Raw genomic sequence first — 18,682 nt, 5'->3', positions numbered from 1 at the left:
GCTCATCGTTAGTTCGTGCGTAGGTTCTAGTGATGGGAAGTTCGCATCATTAAAGTGAATCGGTTCATTTCGAGTTATTCTTTGAAATGAATCGATTCATGAACCGATTCATGTGTAACGCATATATATAGATATATATATATATATAGATAGATATATAGATATATCTATATATATATATATATATATGTGTGTGATCTAAAGTGCTTCGTGGTGTGCCCCTGAATGCCAGAAATAATATGTGGTCACCCTACTCCCGAGTACACTGATGTACCCCACATGCATGGGTTTATCAGGTAGTTTGGGAGGTAAAATTCGACATTTGGGAAGTGCGCTTCTTTTTAAATTGGAACTTTAACATCTGGTCCTACTGCCCCGTGTCCTAATAGGGCCATCTTTGAAGCCGGCTTATTCAATTTACCCCATCAAACCATATATTTCTGAAAGCTAGATACCCCAAGGTATTTCAAATGGTGGCATATTAACCATTTTAGTATTTGCATTTAATTTTAATTTTTAGTATTTGCATTTTATCACAGAAATTGCACTTCAGGTGTGATTTTACAGCTCCTGGTACATGTCACTGTGAAACAACACACCCAATACACTCAATACAGTCATACACTCCTCTAATATGCTTTAAACAATTACCACACATATGCTTTTTTTTCTCAGGATTATGAATTTATTACATACAAATGAACAGTATACATTGAATCGCTCTCTGGTCCAAGTAAAGTATCTGCGTGTTGTATTCTTCTGTTGTTTTCCTTCTGTAATTGAATTTGACCAGGCCTCTCACTTTCCAAACATTCCTCCAAAACAAGAGTATTTGTGGCAACTTTTTTTAGGTTTTTCTGTGGCTGGCTGTCTTCCATTTTTGGTCTTCTTTAAGAAAAAATTTGCCAGCCTCTCCAACACATTCTGTCGTCTGCTCACCTTTGGGGTTGGAGTAGGTGAGCTGTTATGATCTGCTTCAGAGGAGGAGATGGTGTTATCAGGTGTTTCCTCGTTAGTTTCAGCAACATCCTCTGAAATGATCATGTTAGAGACGGCTTCTCCTGTGTCCTCTTCGCTTTCCTCTGGTGGAGGAACAGCATTGGTGTAAATCGTGTTATCAGATGGTGTTTCTTCGTTAGCTTCAGCAACGTACTCTGAAATGATCGTGTAAGAGACGGCTTCTCCTGTGTCCTCTTCGCTTTCCTCTGGTGGAGGAACAGCATTGGTGTAAATCATGTTATCAGATATAGTTTCCTCGTTAGCTTCAGCAACGTACTCTAGAATGATCGTGTAAGAGACGGCTTCTCTTGTGCCCTCTTCGCTTTCCTCTGGTGGAGGAACAGCATTGGTGTAAATGGTGTTATCAGATGGTGTTCCCTCGTTAGTTTCAGCAACATACTCTGAAATGATCGTGTAAGAGACGGCTTCTCCTGTGTCCTCTTCGCTTTCCTCTGGTGGAGGAACAGCATTGGTGTAAATCATGTTATCAGATATAGTTTCCTCGTTAGCTTCAGCAACGTACTCTAGAATGATCGTGTAAGAGACGGCTTCTCTTGTGCCCTCTTCGCTTTCCTCTGGTGGAGGAACAGCATTGGTGTAAATGGTGTTATCAGATGGTGTTCCCTCGTTAGTTTCAGCAACGTCCTCTGGAATGATTATGTTAGAGACGGCTTCTCCTGTGTCCTCTTCACTTTCCTCTGGTGGAGGAACAGCATCAGAGTAAACATGACCAGGGACACATTCTTCTATATTCTCCTCCAACTCTTGAATTGAAGATTGTCTGTTATCTCTCTCGACGTTTCTCACGGCATTAATTGTAAAGTTTATCACAATTTCTCCAATAAAGCAACTCACTATTATAGACTGCCATTCATAGCAGCAAAACCCATCATCAATTCTGGTAACGAAACCCAAAGCGCTATATGGTACAGGACAGGTAAAATCGCTTAGAGTCCAGTAAGGCATATCTCCGAAGCAGGTCTTGACTGGGCCTATTTTAAGGTAGGGGCCTGGAGCTGCAGCTCCATCAGCCCCTAAGTCAATCTGGTCCTGGCGCGGCCCGGTGTGCCCGATGGCCGGTCCGGGCCTGCTCCGAAGAATATATCAACTGAATTCGCAAAATGGAATATAAAGTTATCCTAGACAGTCACAGCTCCTCTCAGCTAACTGGCAGAGGAACAAATGTTCAGTGCCCTGCACTCGCTAATCTTGTGCTGTGGAACACATGATGTCATAAAGACTGAGCACAGAGCAGTGCAACAGCATCACAGCCTGTGTCTGAAAACTGACAAATTATTAAAGATGCAACTGACACAGACCTTGAAAAGACAATATAAAACTATAAACATACCTGGGAACTCTTCGGGTTTGGCCCAGAGAACTCTGGGAGAAGTGTCGCTTCTTTGGTTCCCTGAGTCAACACCTGAATCATCTAGGTCACGGGGTCCTGTCATGCCCCACTCCCCTCCCATTTCCCATTTAACCCCTTAAGTAACAGGCTGTTTTATTATATTAATTTAGGAAAAAGAAAAAGCTTGAATACAAGAGTACGCTATAGGAAAGACGTTTTACTAGTAAATATTAATTCATGTCAACTATTTTTTCATATTTACTAAAAGCTATGATTGAGAATTTTTTTTTGTTTTTATTTCCTTTTATTTGCCAACCTGCTCTCCCCAGTTATGTACTCTGCCCCCAGAAATGCCTTATACCCCCTATATGCCACTCTGCCTCCCTGATATGCCTTTTAACCCCCTATATGCCACTGTGCCCCATGATATGCCATTTATCCCCCTTGCATAAGTAACACGGTCAAGAGGTCCTCTAATTGTACTGCACTGATAACTGCATTTTTTTTTTTCCCAAATAAAAAAAAATAAATAAAAGATTAAAAATAAGAAAAATACCTTACATCCCATTACCATAGTACATCTAAGAGTTACAACCCCCACACCTGTTAAGCCATAAGTAGGAAAATCACTACCCTATAGGGTACTATATGTAAGGTATGCATATGGCTATACCTGGGAACTCTCTGGGTTTTGACACGTCCCGCTCCCCACCCATTTTTCCTTTTAAGGGTGGCGTACCCCAACTTCAGCAGGAACTCCCCCAACCACACAAGAAACCACACAACTTGGATCTTACAGACATTATAATTTGTCCAACTCTTAAGACTATATATTGTTTATCTTTACAATAAAAAATGCTTTAAAAATAAACGTTCATCCTAAAACACTCTCCTCCAGTAATTTTCTTACTTTCTGAAACCGATGAAGTCTGCATCTTCAAATAAGAGACGACATCTTTAGTGCTAAATGTCAATAAAACCGAACTTTTTACACAAGTTACAAAAACACGTTTAAATTGTCGTTTCAACTCAATACATAACTAAACACTGAAATACATTCTGCATGGTCTACAAGGCTGCAAGTCTACTTATCAATTCTAAACAAAAAAAGAAAAACTAAAAAAAAATTCTAAGCAAAAGCCAAGTCAAGATCGCATAGAGTCTGGAGTATAAGGGCTATGACATTCAAGAGGTTGGATTGTCCGGTACCAATACCCTGTTTTGGGTTTCCATTCTTCGCCCCCCATCACATAGGGAAATGCTTGCTGTTATGCCGGGTCTTTCTAGTGCCATCATCCTTTGGCCTGTGCCTGTGTATGCGAGATAAAGCAACAGTTTTCTCTAGGTCCAATTCAGCATAAAGCTCACATTGCAGATTTGTTGTCCATGAAACCGAAGTCGTATCAGGGCTTTGTGGCGTTTGGGGGTTGTCCGAATCGCACCCACTCTCCATCTCAACTTGAATGTAGTTTAGTTTCCTATAGTCTTGAGTTTGCTGTTTCATATCAAAGTTAAAATACGTAGCAACGCAGTCCTGACGGTTGAGAGAGTCTTGTCCTAAAGACAGTCTATTATGACACAAACGCATTGCTTCTTTGGAAGGAGAAGCCCTCTGTTCTAAGCTATATTTCTCCTCAAAGACAGACGGACTTGAGGGCTGACTGTCAAAGCCACACAATGCAGTTCGTGTTGAAATATAATTTGTATTTTGTGAATCTGAGCTGCTGCTGACTGAAACAACCATACTTCTAGACCTGAAACGCTCACTCTGAAGAGCGCCAATGTTCTCATAACCCATCCTTCTGATACAAGATGCTTCTCGACGGTCATCGCTGTCATAGCCTGTGTCACATATAGCATGATTCAGGTCTACATTAGAATTAATGCTGTGTAGGACGTCCACTTCTGCCTTTTCCTCTTTGTTTCGAAACACAAATAAGGGCTTTTGGTAGGCTCTTGATCCTTGATACTCCCAAGACATCTCAAGATAACTGCGTGTGGAAGATGCTTGGCTGACCCCACCATCTGAAGTTTGCTTTTCCAGGGGTTTATGATCACATCCAAGTCTCACTCTGTCATCCTTATAATCCATGTACCTGTAAGGCTTAACAAGAATGAACACATGCATAAGGGGAAGGTCGTAGAATAAAAGTACAAGTATTTCCACTCAGGTGAGATTAAGAAGAAGGATTCTCACCTGTTCTGAAGTTTGCGGGGAAATCACATCAGGGATAATCTCACCCCCAATTGGTTCAGGTCTGCTAGAAGATGACAACACATACGACGAGGCTGGAAATGATGGGTAGGTCTCATATCTGTAAGGCAAGGTTTGCTCTGCACCTAGATGGAAACATTTTTTTTTTTTATTACTAGTATAATATCAGAAATAGGTTCTCCTAAAGCTATTGTGCTGTTCGTTTTTCTGTTTGTAAAGTTTCTGGGTGCTTGCATATATTCTAGGTCTTATCTTTGCCCAATCTACTATACCAATTAAATACTACGATGGAACAGACTTCATTAGCATTGCCATAAAGAATCATCTCAGTGTGGTGTTTTAGATTACCCAATATATCACATGGTTGCCAATAGATGCCTACATGCATGCAGATAATAGGAGTTTATTGAAAGATTAACCAGGTTTTATTAATTTTAACCTATTTTTAGCTGCTCTTATCTAAAGTGTATTTTAGCGTTGAGTCATCATTTGGGGCTAAAAGACTCAGCTAGCAACAAAAATATTCCATCATTTATCAACTAAATTGGTCAATGAGCCCATACTATATTAATAAAGCCTTAACACTTCACATCATAATAAAAAACCACGGTGACCCGGGGGATTCATACATTAATGCGACCAAACAGTCTGTAGGTAACTGTGTACCACAGGGAAATCTACAAGAAAACAGTGGCAAAAAATTATTTTTCTTACATGTGGGACTGTCGCTGTCTGTATCAGAAATTATGCTTATCCTGTTATTTTGCATGGAATCCTGTAACTTATTAAATAACTCTTCTGCACGGCTGCACTTGAAGCCAAATATACCTAGAAATGATAAAGTATCACATTAAGACATTTATTTTATATTGAACACGCAGCAATCTGATCTATTTGGAACCTTTTTTGGTTTTGCATATTTTTAACTATATGATGCAAGAAAGGATTAAAAAGTAACCATGGCGTGGATCAAAAAAACAAGAGAGAATCTGTGTGGGCTTTAAAATAAGTGGACCGTATAATTACCTTCCCCAGTCTGACATCTTCTGCCACATACGAACGAGAAGAGATTGGAGTTGTATCCATACTTCACCAAGCAGATATAGGGCCACTTCACAAACCCTCCTTTTTCCAGATGCAGGACTAAACAAGTCTCTGTAAGCTCCATAACCCCCGGGCATATCTTTCTACCATCATCATTCACATTTATTACCTTCGATTCAAAAAGGACACAATTACAGGTGAATGTAAACTGTCGCTAATAGCAATCAAAGTTAATAGCTTTGGGGTTTTAGCATTTGTTATAAGTTCCATCCCTCAGTCAGTATAGTTCTATGATGCATGTTGGCGAAGGGTTAATGTTATTAAAGGGGAGCTTCCAAAAACATTTACGCCCCCTGGTTATTGCCCTACGGTTGGAAGGAATTGTTAATTTTAGGTTACATAGAAGTAGCCACCCTGCGATCTTCTGCCATTTGTAAAGCTAGGTCTCAACCTGAAAGGCTCTTGGAGATCAGAGCACGGCGCTGATTGCGTAACCGTTATCTTTATTTTACTGAGAGGGCGGTAGATAAATGGAACAGCCTCCCATCAGAAGTGGTAGAGACTAATACAGCAAGGGACTGGAATAGACATATAGCTAACTAGACTCTAAGACCAAGGACTGATTAAGGTCGGAGTCTTTAACTTGGGGAAAAAGTGGGCTGAACAGTTATATTTCATCACCAAATTTTGCATGTCTTAGTTAAATAACAATGACATAAGCGGCGTCAAACATCCTTACACAAGCCACGTACCGTCAAATCCATCTATTTGCAACAATACTGTCCTCTGACTTCACAGATGGGGTTTTTGATATCAGCCCAGAACAGTACGATACAAAAATCAGCTTAGAAAAGCGATACAACTGTAGCAAAGTACAACACACAACATAGGTTCACCGAGGTCCTAGTTGTAATCACTAGTTACAATTACCAAAACAGATCGCATGATGGAAGGGCCCTTAACGGAACCGTTACCTTAAACCGGTTTTCAGCTTCTTCGACATCACATCGCTTTCTTTTACTGCAGAGACAAAGGCCCATCCCGCCTGCAAAGATCCCAGAGCAAAAATGATCAACTCCTCACCGTTAATACATGACCATTAATAAATTATTAAGCAGCCTCAAGCTTTCTCATTGTATCTCTGTTAAAAAAAAGTGTTTTTTTTTTTTTGTTTTTTTAAACTGCAATTAGACAAACAAAGTAAAAGTTCACCAAAGCTGATGCAATTTACATGACAGCCAGCCCAACAGGTATAGTTCCAGTTGGGTCTCATATTAAAGATGGATTTGAGTCCAGCAGACTTGCTGAACTTAATTTGTCCAAATTTATACACAATCGCATGTTGTCATTAGGGGACATGACATAAAATAAACATCACAATTTTTTTCCCGCAAAAATAGGTCCACACGCTAACTTAATTCACTGCGCCATAAGTTTATCGTTCACACCAGGTTACAACACTAAAAGCCTGATATAAACCAATAAAGTCCCCAGAGAACCCCACATATCCTACTACCTGCCTGATTCTCTAACCTAGTCAGACCAGGCCGCCTATTTACTACCACAAATACCCCGTTATATATAAACACTCAGACTGCCCCAGGACCAGGTTTATATAATAACGCAAATGAGCGCATGTAGACACCCCGTTAACTCCTCTCTCACCTGCCCCAAATCCCTTACAACCAAACTTCTATGGGGTTTGAGTTTTGTGAAACAAGTCAGGATTGAAGCATACATTGAATCCTCAGGCATATTATCTCTATTGGGGTTTTATTCACTAAAAGGAGAGTTGGGCATAAAGCTTGTGAGGGGAGTTGTGGTTTAAACTCTCTTGCTTCACTTTTCAGTATGAAGGCCCAATACTGGCAGGTCCCTCCACTGTAGAGCTGCCCCTGTATAATGCATAATTCAGCATGTAAGAAATCTTGATGGTTTAACTATACATTATACAGGGCCGGCCAAGTGCTCATTGGGGTTGGCCCTCCATAATGTATAGTGAAGTCAAGGTGCACAACTCTCCTACAAGCTCTCCCTTTAGGTCAAGATGACAACTTACCCCTAAACATTTCAGGAGGTATATACAGCTATAGGGGAACAGAGGCAGTGTTATAGATATGCACAGCCAGGGCACCTTGCTAAGTGCGATATGATGTCATATCATAATGCAGAGCATCACTACTTCTCATAGGGAAGCAGCAATAGATTTCACAGCTTGCTGGGTCAGTCAGGGGAGGTCGGAGAAGCGAGACGGTGAGGCTGCTCAATGGGACAGCACCCCAAAATCATGACTGCCCTGCGGAAAACAGGACACCTGGGAGGTATGTACCACAGTTACCGCACATAAAATGCTCTGCTCTCTGAAACGAGAAGCGTTTTAAAAATCAAACAGAGCTTTGAAATAATCTTTATATAAATAAAAGATAATAATAATTAATATGAAACTTTATTTCTCTCATATGCTATACAAATGTAAATGGATTCAGCACGCTGGTTAGCACTGCACCGGTGCTAGGACCCAGCGTCCACCACACTGACAAATTGTGCCGAAGTGCTCAATGATTCCTGCCTCGAGTTCAAAACACAACATATGTGTTTATAACAATACATAAATGCACTGGGACTTCACCTCATATTGTGATAGTGGCACTTTGTCTAAAATAAAAGATAAGACGAGGTTGTGCCTAAAATGTGTAGCGTTTTTAAGAGATAATTATAGATACAAAGTTTTCTGTATCTTGTGTTTATGGCTCTACGTACGGGTTTGGTGACGTCATTGCTATTCCGGCAGAGAGATTACGCACGAAGCTGCCAGCACTTGGGCGGTCTCTAAGAGGAAGGAGATGTACTCTATGTGTTGACGCTTAGAAATATGGCGGCACCCTCCAGAAGTGAAGAGGAAGGGGATCAAGGTATTTATTAAGTTGCGTAACGTCAGCCGTTTCGGGTGGTTTCGTTTGTTGTAACGATGCGGGCTATGCTCGGGTTTACAGCCAACGTTTATACGGAAGCAGCAATCGTGCAGCGGCTCTGCCTGCTGCTTTCTCTGTGAATTGGGGGTTTCCAGTATGTATGACGCTTGTGCAAACCGGTAGAAATCTCAGGGGCCAGGTTGGCATGGTTCCTAAGAGTCTAATGCTAATGCTAATGATAAAGTGGTAGGCAAATGGAACAGCCTCCCAGGAGAAGTGGTAGAGGTTAACAGGGAGGTTGAACATGTGTGAGATTGGCATATGGCTATTCCGAATGTAAGACGAGACCAGGGGCTGATTAATGACTTTATAGACAAAAACTAGATGAGCTGAATAGGTCATATCTACGTGGTAATTATATATATATATATATATATATATATATATATATATATATATATAATGTGCACACACCTATATTTCAGTCCCTCTTCGAATGTCATATTTTTGTGGTTTGTACTGTGTTGGTTAATAAAATAGCCCCCGACGGTAGTCTGTTTGCCACTGGGTTGACCTCACTAGGGCTGGTTGCACCGTCATGGGTTCATTTTGTCATTCCCTTGCTAGTTTGTGTCAGTGACCCTGGTCTACGTTGTCATTAGTCAGTCATGTTGTTGTTTTTTTTTATTGTTCGTGTGAATAAAGTTTTCTCCAGCGCAGTGCATTGCAGAACGTGGCAGCGAGAGATCTCGAGTGCCTTCCCTTCCATAGAAGCGCTGAGCGTGCGAACGCTTCCTTCCGATGCCTGCTCCCTTATCCTGTTACTTGTCTGCACTTAGGAGACGGATGCCGGGAAGGTGGAGCGTTTCTAAGTGCTGAGCGACAGGACAACGCACAAAAAGAAAAAAAATGAGGAAGCGTGCGCTTGGTCCGATGTATAAATAGCGTCGCCACCAAATTTCCAGAACTTTTCTGTAGCGAGAGAGACTGATCAGTGCCATTAAACGCATAAAAGGTCTGGGGGTTGTGCATCAAAAAGTGGCAATCTGATTGATACGTTCGGTTATGGCGAAGGCGCACATTTTCTCCTTCTCGTTATATGCTTACAGTTGTTAGAAATCCACCCCTGGAGTTTTGTTACCCCGTAGGGAAAACAATCATGCGGGAATTACTGCCTAACTTCGCAGGCATATCTATGATGGCGCTACGTGAGTGAGGATATCAAAGAGGCGTGTGTTCATGTCCATCGGGAAATCACAGGTGTATTATATTAATATGGAATATCCAGCCATCATATGGACTCTAATGGGTAGGATAGCTATGAGGTCCCCATTTCAAATGAATCCTCCCATATGCCATCTATACTAGGTGAAATCTAATGAGGACCCCAATGCACGTATTCAGAATGGGAGTGCTTTCCTGCCGCTGATTGGCTGTTTCCAGTATCAGATAGCAGAGGAGGCAGGAAGCTGCAGCATCCACTAAAGGCAAGCGATTTGTTGACGAGTTTTGAAAAATGCATATTAAAGAATGGATTCTTTGTCCTTAAGGCCGGCTGGAGCACTGTATCGTTCCTTGAGTCTTTGTTTTATTACTCGCCCAATAGTAGAAAAGCTCCTTGGATACTCATTGTTTGCTAGAGCTGCTGTAGGCAGAGGTGAAGTCCGATTTATCTGCGAGATGAGCTACAGAAAGAACACGGTGAAGCGCAGCATGTCTGGCTGCTTTAGCTGTGATGGGAGGTGTATGCGTGTATAAGAGCAGTAGTTGACGTGCGAATGCCCCAACATTGTGTAATGTTAATCAGTTCTCGGATTTTGTCTCAGATTCAGGATAGCCGTATGCTTATCGCAGGCATGTTTACATTCATTGACTATGTTAGTCTCTACCACTTCTGCTCGAAATGCTGTTCCACTTACCTTTCTCATTCAGTCAGAGCCGTATAGTCGTTTGTAAAATTGGGAACGCAAATGGGGGAAAGACTTCATCTGACTTCGCGTTGGCCGGTAGTAGGAAACCCAACCAGATTCAATGCATGGCTCACGGACGTTCACACGCAGGTCCTGCAAGAACTGTCTAAGGGTCCCAGCTGTGCCTGTGTGGTCACCCACCATCACAGAAGACTATGTCCATCACACGCTGCTGTGCCACGTTCAGCCAGTTCTTCAGGGGGGCTTCCTCTTCACAAGTTACTGGCGCTGTCCAGAGTCGTGTGAAATAGGCCACTTACAACATCATGTTCTCAGCTCTGGATACGGCTTGGATTAATGTTCTGTTAGTTCAGGACCTAACAGAGGCTGTGATAGATAACATTTGGGGTAAAACGGCATTCAAACTATTATGTTTTTGGTTTTTTTATTCCTTATGCAGCTCTGGGAAAATGGGACTTTTTACATGTGAGTTCTTGATATAAATAGACGTCTGCTGTTTTCTAGGATTAATTACATATCAAGGATTTCACGAATATCCCTGAGGACTGGTTTCTCCGTTTCAATAGAAAAGACGTTTTGTGAGCTTCAGGCATGGAGGAGGACGTGAAGTTAAAAGGAAGCAGCGTCGACCCCATCCCGACATCTAAGATAGACCGTAAGATTTCGGTGAGCGAGTTCTCGTGCCACTGCTGTTACGATATATTGGTGAACCCCACCACTCTGAACTGTGGCCATAGTTTCTGCAGGCACTGCCTGGCGCTTTGGTGGGTATCTTCAAAGAAGACGGAGTGTCCTGAATGCCGAGACAAGTGGGAGGGCTTTCCTAAAGTGAACATTCTACTTAGGTAAGTGGTTACCATGGCGATATCTATATAGATGTTTTTAAACTTTCGTTGTATATTTTACTTCCTATTTCTAGCTTTCCACGCTTTTCAATCCACTCATTGGCAAGTAAATATTTATATTTTATTAAATTATTGTAATATTTTTCTTTGCGAAAGAGGTACCAGACAAACAAAAATTTTAGTTAACTCCTACAAAATAATTAGCTGTAGATATAAATATGAGAAAACTAAAAAGATCATTCAAAGTTTTTGTCTTGGTCGAGAAAGTATTAAAGGTGCTGTTCCATATAGGTGTTTTTTTTTTCCCCCAACGTTCCTAGATTTTTATTATGTACTAGTGTTATGTACATCTCGCTTATATTCCTTTTTATAATAACATACTGTTTTGCTGTATTTTCTTAATCCTGTCTCTGTTCTGCTCTGCTGCCAGTTTAGTAGGGGAGATGCCTTTAAGGTTCTGTAAAACTTTTTACAGCATTTATCTGGTGATATTTTAAGAGGTTCCCTAGGTGGAACGGCACCTTTAAAAAAATAAAATAAAAATAAATTCCAAGATTTTTGGAACACAATTTGGATGGACAGCACACTACGTCAAGCCACTCAGTGGCGCTGCAGGGGATCGTCATAGTGTAAAGAAAGTCCCTCTATTTGTTTCCATTACAAGACAGCGTTTCATATAGTTAAATATGTTGTGTTTATTTACTAGAGGAAGAGTTGGCAGGATAGTTGTCCATTATTCATTATGAAATGCAGAGACTGGCAGGTTTATCCAGTGTGAAGGTCTGGTCTGGCCCTGTGTGATGTACAATTCAATGGGTGAGGAAGAACAGATTTAACTATTTGTTATACAGGGACCACTCCAGCTTTTCAGGTGACGTCAATGACCTGAGATCACAGCTTTCCTATTTTAGTGAATATGTAGGTTGCTTAGTAGTTGCTTTTCTTCTACATGTAACATTGCAGTTCAACATATCTGAGAACAAGTTACACGGAACCGATTACTGCAATGTCTAACCTTGGCTTGCCTACCGTACCTCACTGGGAATTTAGTTGCATAGATCTGTGTTCTCCCCTTAAAGGCAGATTCGTGACCAAAGCCCCTTAAGCTGGAGGCACAGAGAGGTAGCGGTATCTGTTATATTTCAAGAAAATAAATGGTCTACATTACTTTAAATGGCAATTATCATGAAATTCATGTACACGTGCAAAAATCAAACTTGATTTGTATGCATTTTGAAATGGTCTTGGCCTGAGTGGTATATTGTATAAAATGTCACTTTGTTTCTTTGGCGTTCTTTCAGGGATGTCATAGAAAAGCTGTTTCCTGATGACATTCAGCAGAAATATCAGGACATTGAGCAAAACCGTGACATCGCCCAGGCGCTGCAGGCCTTCAATAAATACGGCAATGATCAGAATCAGACTTCTTCCACCGGTGGACGAGCAAATCCACAAAGAGGAGGGGGATTCTTCTCAGGTGTTCTGTCCGCATTGACAGGCGTGGCGGTAAGAAAACTGAACTATCCTATGCTTTCAACAACTTTCTTTCCATCTGGGCTTCTCCGCCGTCGTTGTAAAAGATAGATGGTAGCATTCACATTACCTTACTTTTAATTGTCATATATAGTGATATATAGAGCTTCTCTTCTACTCTTGAGAGCTACCTTCTTTTGAAAACCATGCTAAAATCACACCATACTTTAGACGACTGGCCAATATAACAATTAGTATATGAAGTTATGTATTAGTATTAATGGACAATAATCTGTCTTCTTGAATGGTTTACTGCACGCTGATCTTTTCAAGCAAATCGTCTCCTTTTTGTTTTTACTAGTGAAGTTAATCTTAACGCAGAATGTAAACTGTTTTTCTCTTGGCCACAATCCTAATCTGTGCAGTTGTTGATAAATATAATTAATGAAAAAAGCTGTAAAATCATCTGCTATCCGAGGGCCCTGAGCGATGTAATTCTGCTATCGTTCCAAATCTTAGTAATATAAAATTGACGTTGAGCGTTGCTGCAGTTGGCAAATAAGTAATGTTATTTATATGCGGCTCCGGAGGGTTAAACGTTAGCTGAGAATATTCCCTCCTGTTGTCTTTGCGCATACTCAGTTTCCTACTTTTCTAACATTGTCTTGTGATGTGAGGGTTACGTAGTAACAAATTACTCAAATCACTTGTGAAAAGACCTGATTTTTAACATTGTGGATATTTACAATTGTCTCTGGCCTAGAATCTCTAGTTATTCATTTTGACATTTTTACTTCTTCCTACATTGTATCGTTTCTCTGGGTTAATGGGATTCTTAATCAGCTGTATATCCTCCTTTCCTCTTTCATCAGGTTGTCCTGCTTGTGTATCACTGGAGCAGCCGCGAGTCTGAACAAGACCTCCTCGTCCATAAACCGGTTACTAAATGGACCCCTGAAGAAGTCATCCTGTGGCTAGAACAGTTGGGTCCATGGGCTTCCCATTACAAAGAACGTTTTTTGGCAGAGAGGGTTAATGGGAGGCAAGTCATTGTTTTTATTGCTATTTTAAAGTAAAGCTGGCATGAGTATAATACACTGACCTCTATGCATGCCGCATTGCTCAATTTATTTTTACTTGGCATCATATTATTATGAAAAGAACCTTAAATTATTTGCTGTTCTCTATCTAACTTCCTTATTTATCTTGTATCTGATGGATGCCGGAGAACAATGATTGTGTGTATATATTTATATGTAAAATCCCCTGAGGCTAAATGGTCTTCGGAAAGTACATAAAAGAGGATTAAAGGGAAGATGTGACGTGACGTCATGCTGCTTGACTCGTCAACGGGGTCAGGGTTTGTTCTCTATGCCAGGGGAGCTATAGATTCATCACCTCGAATTTACTTTGCATTATGGAGGACGCTCCCAAGCGCCAGGCTTATCCAGATAAGGTGAAAAATCAACTCCCCCCAAGAAAGCAGACAAATCTTGGCAAATCCAGACAAAGGAAAGGCAAGCGGTGCTCAAAATCCGCGAACTATAGAACCACTCCGCAAGCTCGTGATTAAGCGCGCTTATGTGCGAAACACGTTAAGTGTGTCCAGCTCTGTGTCTTTTTGTATTTTCTACTGATAAGAGCTTTAGATCTTTGCTGATGCTGACTGGTTCTATAGTCTGCGTTTTGAGTGCTTCTTGCTTTTCTGGAGTGTGCATAATGAAGGCCAAGGCAATGAGCCCCCGCTCCAAGAATAGGAGAGTTTAGGAGTCATCTAACCGAAGAATGCATTATGTAGGACCAACTTTTCTGTTCCTGCAAAGAGACTTACTAGGGATGGCCCTCTATAACTTATAGTGAAGTTAGGAGTGTGAAACCCCAACACTCCTTTTGTGAATAAGCCCATTTTAGTAATTTATTGCGGTTGGCATCTTTATTTTCAGACTCCTCCTGACTCTTGTTGAGGATGAATTCTACAAAGAGCCTTACAGCATTGAGAATAACAGCCACAGAAAGGCCATTATCATGGAACTGGACAGAGTCAAAACATTAGGCGTTAAGCCACCTCAAAATTTATGGGAGTATAAGGTATGTATATATATTTTTAATGAGAATGATTAATGTTTACATCCCTCCGGTGCAGAATGTGTGTTCATACTACAGTGCCGGTATTTTTAAAAGGCTTGTAGCGCTGATGGTGTGTGAGAATGTTACGTGCAAAGCGTAGAATGTCTGTCCATTGCAGCCAAATGGGTGGATTAGATTGGAATATTGGGGGTGTTACTTTTTGGTCATCATAAAATTGCTGTGATTTGGCAACTTTTATCCAGTGGCATTTGCCTTTGTAATGGGCTTAAAGATGAAATGCAGATGGCCCTTTTTTATTTGCCAGAACATTGCATAGAATTCCCAGGGAGCTAAGCAAAGCATAAAAAATGTCAAACAGGGACGTTAAAAGGTGTGTGGTTTGTCAATAACCGTCAGTTTATCTGGTAGAGACTGGTGGGCTGGCATGTCGCGTTATACACAACTTGAGCCAGATTTACCTGTTGTATAGAGAGAGTCCTGCTCTAGCTCCAGGTATTGCGCATGAACCAAGATTGGCTCACACAGCTCTTGTCAAAGGACTTTGCCACCCTCTTTTGCTGGGTCTCATTGTTTGATATGATATATATGATATATATATTGTTTTATTGTATTGCAGGCCGTAAACCCTGGGAAATCGCTGTTTCTTTTATATGCCCTGAAGAGTTCTCCACGGTTCAGCATTTTGTATATGTTCTTCTTTGACTACACAGAAACCTTCTTACCTTTTATCCATACAACGTGTCCTTTACAGGGTGAGCAAGAGGAGGATATCATCTCCAAATTTATTGTAAGTAATTCAGTGTACTCGCATACAATACATTCTAAGTTAAGAAAGTTTGTGTTTGTTGAAAAGATCCTTTTCATAATGTTGAGGCTGGATGCAAAAAAAAAAACCTTATAGTTACAACTCTTTTATATAATTGTGTTCAATGAGAAAGGCATACTGTAATTATCTACAGGCCTTCTATTGGATAGAAGAAATACACGCATGTTATATAGAGCTGCATAACCAAATGTATTTATTAAAACGACTTAGCTTGCACTTTTTTCTATTTGACTGCATACCGCCGGCATAATCAGCCCACAGAATGTGGCTGTTGCCTTCGCAGGTCATTTACCTGCTAGATAAAGCAGAGCTTGCGAGAGCATTTGGCTGGGAAATGAGCGTTAAGATCAGGGAAGGAGTACCGCGTTTCATGCATAGTTTGGACATGCTGTGTTTGGGTTTGCTTGTAACCTGGTGATCAGAATAACTGGCCAGTTTTGATAGCGGCTCAAAGCGAAGGTACATCTTAAACCGTTGGTAAGGGAAATAAAAATCAAGCTTTGACACTGGTGGCTGCTTACTGCAAACGGTATAAACATCTCTTGCTTTCTCTTGTGTATGTAATATAATGTTCCGTTGTGTGCTTTCTCTTCAGGATCTCAATGATCCAACATGGAAGCAGTGGAGAGAGTTCCTGGTGAAATACTTGTTTCTTCCATATCAGCTTCTTGCTGAGTTTGCGTGGGACTGGCTAGAAGCTCATTACTGGACGTCTCGGTTTATTATTGTGAATGCTATGTTACACTCGGTCCTGGAATTATTCTCATTCTGGAGATTGTGGTCAAGGAGGGAACTGAAGTACGTATTAACTAGTTTTATGTGAAACCCAGTGTGACGAGTGTCAATGACTCCCATAAGGTCTCTACGACTCTGCACCTGTCACAAAGTTACAGTTTGTTTTTTTCCCCCCCTTTTTCTTTTAGGTCTCTTCCTCGACTGATGTGGGGGCATTTCTGGAAGATGTCAACTCAAGGGCTTTTTGTTGCTATCTTCTGGCCAGTAATCCCCCAGTTTGTCTGCAACTGCTTGTTTTACTGGGCCTTGTATTTTAACCCAATCATAAACATTGACCTGGTGGTCAAAGAAATTAGGAGACTGGAAACGCAAGTGATTTAAAGTCAAGCCCCGGGGGGGACGGACAGACAAGTCATGACACTGAACTGAAAGACAAGACTTCACTTTCTTTCAAGCTAAGAGTTGTCAAGGGATTTAAAATGTCACAATATTTTCAAGCATATTTTACTTTAAGATCACCTTTATCAACCGTTACCAATGTTTCCCTTTTTTTGAGAGATGAGAGGAAAACTTAGTTTGGGTGAACTTTTTATGTTCTACTCGAGGATTATTGTACAGCTGCTTTAAACCAGTGCAAATGCAAGGTGTCCTGTGATATGAACTATGGTCCTGCGAGTGGATCATTGCTAATAAGTGGTCATGATAAATTTCGGTTTGTTAGTGGACTGTGCAATAATTGAGTGGCCTGAGCTTATATTATATAGTTTGGCTTGTACAGTGAGTGGCTTTAAAAAAAATGTTACCAAAATGTTTTCACTGGGTGTGCTAAAAAGAATGTCAGCATAACAAAGACGACCTGTTATCCCAAATTATTTTAACTTACTAGACATTTTTTAAATATGTTTCCAGTTCTACGTAAATAGCAACATTTTGGTGTTAATTCACTAAAGGCGGAGTTTGCAAAAAATGTGCTTTTTTAACTTTACTATCCATTATGAAGAGCCACCACTAGAAGGTTTCTCCAATGTGATGCTCAGCTGGCCCTGTATAATGCATAATTCAATGTATAAAACCTTGCCGATTTAACTTCACAGCATACAGGGCCAGCCAAGCTTTTCCGGCAGCAAACGCTCGATGGGGTTGACCCTCCCTAATGTATAATGAAGTCAAGGAGCTGAAGCCACAGCTCTCCTTCACATTCTCCTGTCAACTCTCTCTTTACTGAACAAACTCCTTTATGTTTAGGTTGACATTTGTTACTGTGATTGTGGTAAGTTCATTTGAGATGTGGGGAAAAAAATTCTTCTTTTTGTTACGTTGGCAAAATAATCAAATCAAATCAAAAAAGGATCGCGATGGCTAGGGTAGGAACCTTTCCATCTGGGTCCTTTTTTCTCATAATTTAAGTAAATTTGGAAAGGATTTATGCCGCATCTCTTCGCATTTCTTAGTTGAATTTAATTTAAATTTAACTGGGTTTATGAAATTTTGGAGCTATACAAATGTTTTAAAAAATAAAAAAAACCCTCCTGATTTGCCATGAATTGGTCATTTTTTTTTCTTTGCTAATTCCTGAACTGTATTTATAAGGTATATAAATATGGTTTTATGGGTCTTCTGTAAATACATCCGTATAATGTCTTCTCTGTGAATATATAAATATGTTCTATTTAATACCAATTAAACCTAAATATATTTCCAGCAGCTTGTTTATGTCGCTGTGACTATACATGCTCCAAGCTACTTTTTTTTTTTTTTTTTTTTTTTTTTAGCTAGTACTGTGAAACAGATTTTTTTTTTTTATTAAATGTGCTTTAAATAAAACAAGATTTGCAAATTTGTCTTTTTCCTGTTTTTGTTCTCATGTAAATGTTTTGGAAGTACCGTATAAAACACTATATACTTGCACTGTCCAGCTACTTTGGAAAAACAAAATACTGGAGTACGTTGCTCAAACGCATTCTTGATGGAGGTTAGAATGGGATTATTAAGCCGTACCCTCATTCTGTTGTTACCATAACTTCTTGAACATCCTAACATTTCAACTTGCCAGAGGGACATCATTCATCCCGCTCGTTATTTCCCATAAATAACCAAATAGTATAATTAGCTTAAACTGAATTTCTTAAAAGCTTCCCCCTATAGTAAGCGTATGCAATATGTAGTGATTTACTTTGCACACGCACCCCATGTAAATCACAGAACTAAGTTGTGATCCCAAAAAAGCTCAGAAACCTGTTTAATAAATGTATACTTTTTTGCT

The 18,682-nt window shown here is 40.3% G+C and overlaps 2 protein-coding genes across 2 annotated transcripts; one reads left to right on the top strand and one right to left on the bottom strand.

The window, feature by feature from the left end:
• Positions 1-3,596: 3,596 nt before the first annotated feature.
• LOC128501109 (fibroblast growth factor receptor substrate 2-like) lies at positions 3,597-6,649 on the bottom strand. The gene is made up of 5 exons (XM_053470452.1): positions 6,584-6,649; positions 5,592-5,778; positions 5,280-5,393; positions 4,548-4,690; positions 3,597-4,430 (listed from the first exon to the last, which is right to left on the bottom strand). The coding sequence occupies exons 1-5, from the start codon at positions 6,647-6,649 to the stop codon at positions 3,597-3,599; spliced, it is 1,344 nt and encodes a 447-aa protein (XP_053326427.1).
• Positions 6,650-8,435: 1,786 nt separating this feature from the next.
• Positions 8,436-17,225, top strand: BFAR (bifunctional apoptosis regulator). Its single transcript, XM_053471689.1, has 8 exons — positions 8,436-8,521; positions 10,957-11,297; positions 12,599-12,803; positions 13,643-13,812; positions 14,714-14,858; positions 15,475-15,645; positions 16,280-16,482; positions 16,608-17,225. Exons 2-8 carry the CDS (start codon positions 11,044-11,046, stop codon positions 16,798-16,800), a joined length of 1,341 nt encoding a protein of 446 aa, XP_053327664.1. The 5' UTR covers positions 8,436-8,521; positions 10,957-11,043; the 3' UTR covers positions 16,801-17,225.
• Positions 17,226-18,682: the final 1,457 nt, after the last annotated feature.

The sequence above is a fragment of the Spea bombifrons genome, chromosome 7 (assembly GCF_027358695.1).
Source record: "Spea bombifrons isolate aSpeBom1 chromosome 7, aSpeBom1.2.pri, whole genome shotgun sequence".
Taxonomy (NCBI): Eukaryota; Metazoa; Chordata; class Amphibia; order Anura; family Pelobatidae; genus Spea; species Spea bombifrons.
Note: the sequence above shows the minus strand (reverse complement) of the source record. Positions and strands in the feature narration are given on the sequence as shown.